This window comes from Papaver somniferum, chromosome 9 (assembly GCF_003573695.1).
Source record: "Papaver somniferum cultivar HN1 chromosome 9, ASM357369v1, whole genome shotgun sequence".
NCBI lineage: Eukaryota > Viridiplantae > Streptophyta > Magnoliopsida > Ranunculales > Papaveraceae > Papaver > Papaver somniferum.
This window is the reverse complement of record NC_039366.1, coordinates 177,895,818-177,900,447: the sequence shown is the minus strand read 5'-3', so window position 1 is coordinate 177,900,447 and position 4,630 is coordinate 177,895,818. Positions and strand designations below refer to the sequence as shown.

The window sequence follows — 4,630 nt, the reverse complement described above, 5'->3', positions numbered from 1 at the left end:
CCAAAACAAAAGTGTATGAGCTCCAGAAATTTGGATAAAGACTGAAACGATATAACTATTAATCAATTTATGAAGCTGAATAATATGATCTTTGAAGATAGTGTACAACAAACTCATACCATTTTAATTGTCTTTTCTATTATGTTAGTTTTTTTTATTATCTATTGAAAGTTTTATTAGTTTTTGAGTCATAATCTCATTGCATTTTAATATAATTAGTTTTAATAAAATTAATTTATAACATGGATCCATTATTTCATGAGCGAATAGCAGGGCTGCAAAAATAGTTTATCTAAATAACAATTGAATAAATACAAGAGACTCTACAAACTTTCCATTTTCTCTAACACATGATGCAAGCCGTTGATACCCGGTACTAGAAACAAAGTTTTTTCTTGCATGACCCAGAGGGAAGTGAAGATGATGAGTAGAGAATATTAGTGTAAGTACTACAGCATCCTAAAAGTAACTCCCGGACAGTTTCTTGGATTAACTCATTAAACATATAATCTTCTAAAATAACTCCTATCCGACCTAATTCCCATCTTTCTCCGCACACCACATCTAAACAGGCTTCATTTACAATCTCCACTTTTTCTTTCTTGCACCGATCATTTTGAAATGCCGAAGTTGAGGACCAATCATTTTGAAGTGCCGAAGTTGACGTCAATGGTGATCTGTTGGTTAATGCTGTCGAGCTAAATTCACTTGATAGTCTCCTGCCAGAAATTCTTGGTAGTGATTCAAATGCTGTTCTTTGGAAGAAGGAGAAACTATTGCCTTCTTCTCTTAGTTTTTTCCTAAATTTCTCTCCTGTATTGAGAACACCTGAACAAGAATCATACGAAGTATGTCAGCTAGAGAAACATCTCCCAAGGAGGAGGCCCAAACCCAATCCAGTTCAGGGGATACGGCTCATGTTATGTCATTTTTTATATGCATCTAAACCGCAGTAATACAAGCAGAGGTAATCATTTTTTGATGAGATAGAAGAGTCGAACATTAAATTGAAACATTATATTGGTAGGTGAAGGGATCAACTAACAAGAATAATACTAATGCTAACTGTTATCTACATCATCGGGTAATGCCAATTGTATTAGTTGGCATTTGGTGCTTGAAATATTGATGCAATTTGGCAGATAACTGTATGGGATCTGATGAATATTCGCTGTCGGTCCTAAATCCTAATGGGGGTATACAGGAAAAACATTATACATATTCAGTGTGATAGTAAAGTAATTATAAGATATGAAGAATAATTTAATCATTTTGAAACTCATAGAACATCTCCATTTCCACTACCCTGCAACCCCAAATCCATCGGCCCATGAACTAGTCTGTGAGGCTTTGCTCCTTGTGTCCCTCTCTCCTCAATCAAACTTGGGATGAGAGTAGAACAAGGTACCCGAAACTGGTCTACTACCCTACAGTTGGTGTTTAATACTATCCGTTGAATCTTCGACATGCGGAGTATTAAGGGACATAGTGGAAATCTGATCTGGCAATCGGAGACAGTAATAAGACAAACAAACCTCGTGGTGCTGATCAAGCCCTAAAACCTACAGGCTGCAAGCTGCCTGCAACTACCTCCAAATGGGTTAGGTTCTCATCGAAAGACTCGACAGTGTACTCGAGAAAGCATGTACTTATTTTGGTATGCAACGCTAAATGCACGGCAAAACAAACATACTTCAAAACCCGTGTTTTATACATAGGATCCACTAGCTACTAGTACTAATACCTTCTTGGGTAGGGTAGTACCTGTGCGTTATTATATCTTGCATGCCCTAGCAGCCCTACTCCTGTGTAAACTACACCTGGATTACTACCACTTATTGAAATTCACTATTTTTGAGTGGCTAAACCTAACCTAAAAAGGCAAAACTAGGACATCCATAATCTTGATCAAAATCACATCCAAAGAGAATTTTTCGGTAACTCATCATTAAAATAATGCGTTTAAGAAACTATATACAGAAGCATATCTTTTAGTCTTTTGACTCCAGAGACAAGCTTTTGGACATGTCTAAAATTTCCCGCCATAATGTGGATGGACCACCATAAGTTTTTCTATGTACAACAGGTTCATCCTGCAATGAACAAGTTCTTATTTTATTAACTTTTTCTTTTTACCGTTTATCAAGAATCGGCCATGATTTTTTACTGCAATTTTTTGACGTTGATTATTAGTTTTTTTTGACGTTGATTATTAGTTGCACGGTGTATTATCAGATATGTGGTCCAGCCATAAGAAGTGTTACATTTGTCGCGTGACTGATCAAATTGCATGTTTGATGTAACTTAAGTAGTAACTGTCAACCGTACGCAATCACTAATCACATCATCAGATCATAAAATGAGATAACAGAGAGAAACTTACCGGTTTGTTGGTGTGGTAGCAGGAGAGGAGAAGGAGGAGAAGAGATTAGTTCAAGAACCGAAATAGGACTTGGTTGGTCCACTTCATCACTAATATTACTACTGCCACCACTACTATTAAATTCCGAACAAGTTTTCGCTTTCATCATCGAATCTGCACCGTTCCTTGAATCATCGTCACCAAACAACAACTCCTTATTCTTTGTGATACTGTTTTTCATTGTCATCATCTCTGATGTTGCTCGATCTTTAACATTCTCTGTTCGTAACTCTGAACTGTCAATTTTAATAATTACTCCGTTTGTACTTGTGGTATGAATTCCGGGGACCAAAGGAGATGTACGGTTATGATTGTCATTAGTTGATCGAATGGTGTCGATGATGTTTTTAAGAGTTTTAAGATCTTCATCACATTTTTCTAATGCTACCATTAGCTTTCTTCGCTTCTCAGATGGTGATGATGATGATGATGGCGTCGGAGGAAAATCATCTAATCCCATTAATCTAGCTACTAAAGCTGGAGAACGTTGTTGATTTTGGTTATCAGAATCGACGTTTGATTTTGACTTTACATTTACTGATAATCGAATTTCAGATGGAATTGTTGGACTTCTTGGTGAATCAAAAGAAAATCTCTTCAAATCTGAATCTGTTAGTGAAGGTGAAAGAGGAGGAGGAGTTTTGTGATCTGAAACCAGGGTTTCTTTGGGTTTAGCCGGTTGTGATTCTGATTTAGGGTTTAACGACTGAGCTTGTACCGGAGAATTGCTGTTCTTGTTGTTGTTGCATTTTTCTCGTTTCTCTGTTTGTTACAAACAAAAATATAATCAGAAAATAGTTCATTAGTAAATGAAAATGCAGAGAAGGAGAGTGAAGTTGGAGATAAGCACCTGAAGACGAGGAAGAGTTTGTGAGGAGTTTACGGCGATGCTGGTATCTAGAGACGAGATGAAAAATACCAGACATGCAACCAATGCTTTTGTGGTTTACTGAACTACTAGTAGTTTTTGTTTTTGTTTTAGTAGTTGCTGTTGCTGTTGCTGTGGATTCATGGCGATGAATGCTGTTAGTTGATGAAGAAGATGAAAGCATCATGTTTCCTCTTCTCTTCATTTTTTTTGTTGTCTCTCTCTCTCGAGAAATCTAATGAAAGAGACAAATTAAAAGAAGAAGACTTGAATTTTATATTTGAAAAAAATAAGATCGACTAATATAAAGACTAAAGAGTAAAAATGAGAATGAAAACCTCGTGAAAGTGCTATGCGGTGACCCTGTTTCTCTGTGAAATTGATATACTGCCAATTTAAAGTGTTCTCTTTTTGTTTTACGACCGTTTTTTATTCTCTACTTTCATGATGATCGAACCTAGCCGGGGTATATCATTTTCGTCTTGTGTTGCATTTGTATGGTTTGCTCTCTTCTGCCCCCGGTTACACAAAGGTTTTAAGAACGGTCGTCAAAATTGTCACGGTTATAAGATGAAGTTGCCGATTTCTTGTAAAGAGGCACACCAGCCATTTACGCATCAATGCAGTGGGAATAGAGAGTCCTAGTTCCAAGTTTCATTCGCGCGACAAATTTTGTCTACGGACGGCACAATTTTGATTGTGATGTTACTTGCAAGCACGGACACCTGATAAATAAAATTCTCAGCCCAAATTAACTAAATAGGTTAAATGTTGTTCATGTTTCTAAACGATAGGTTGTGATGCTGAAAATGCTTGAGCAACGAGGCGTGGCCCTAAACAAACTCAGTGGCAATGAGCCTCCACAAAGAATCTTCTTGTTCTCTTTTATCTCTGTGACAGTATATTTCTTAACGGGGTTATATCTTTGCATTGTATACACTGTTATTTTATTCTCCTTATTACTGAACTCAGAAATTTATTTTACCTCAAGGTGGTGGTCCAAAGTGCAAATTACAAGGTCCCTCGCAATCAATTACTCGGCTTTTGTTTCTTTTCGATCTTACATATGAGACCTGCTTAGTTGAAGTTCTATTTTTGTTTTTATTTTTTTTTCTAAAGTTTGAAGATTATAAAGGACCACAAACATGACAAAAACAAGTAACAAAATCACAATAAGAATGTTATTTTGTCAAATTTTGTTTCGTCGCCTACCTGTAGATAACAGGACCGTTAATTTCCAGCTATAACTGTGATCAGTAAAGCAAAAGGTAAAGAACTAAAGAAATAGAGAAAATAGAGAAACGCATGGGAATAGAGTATGATGGAGAGAGACAGTAAAA

At 36.5% G+C, this 4,630-nt stretch overlaps 1 protein-coding gene across 1 annotated transcript; it reads right to left on the bottom strand.

Moving 5' to 3' along the window:
- Window positions 1-257: 257 nt before the first annotated feature.
- Window positions 258-3,529, bottom strand: LOC113313776. The gene is made up of 3 exons (XM_026562559.1): window positions 3,273-3,529; window positions 2,384-3,184; window positions 258-828 (listed from the first exon to the last, which is right to left on the bottom strand). Exons 1-3 carry the CDS (start codon window positions 3,493-3,495, stop codon window positions 377-379), a joined length of 1,476 nt encoding a protein of 491 aa, XP_026418344.1. The 5' UTR covers window positions 3,496-3,529; the 3' UTR covers window positions 258-376.
- Between the last annotated feature and the right edge of the window lie 1,101 nt (window positions 3,530-4,630).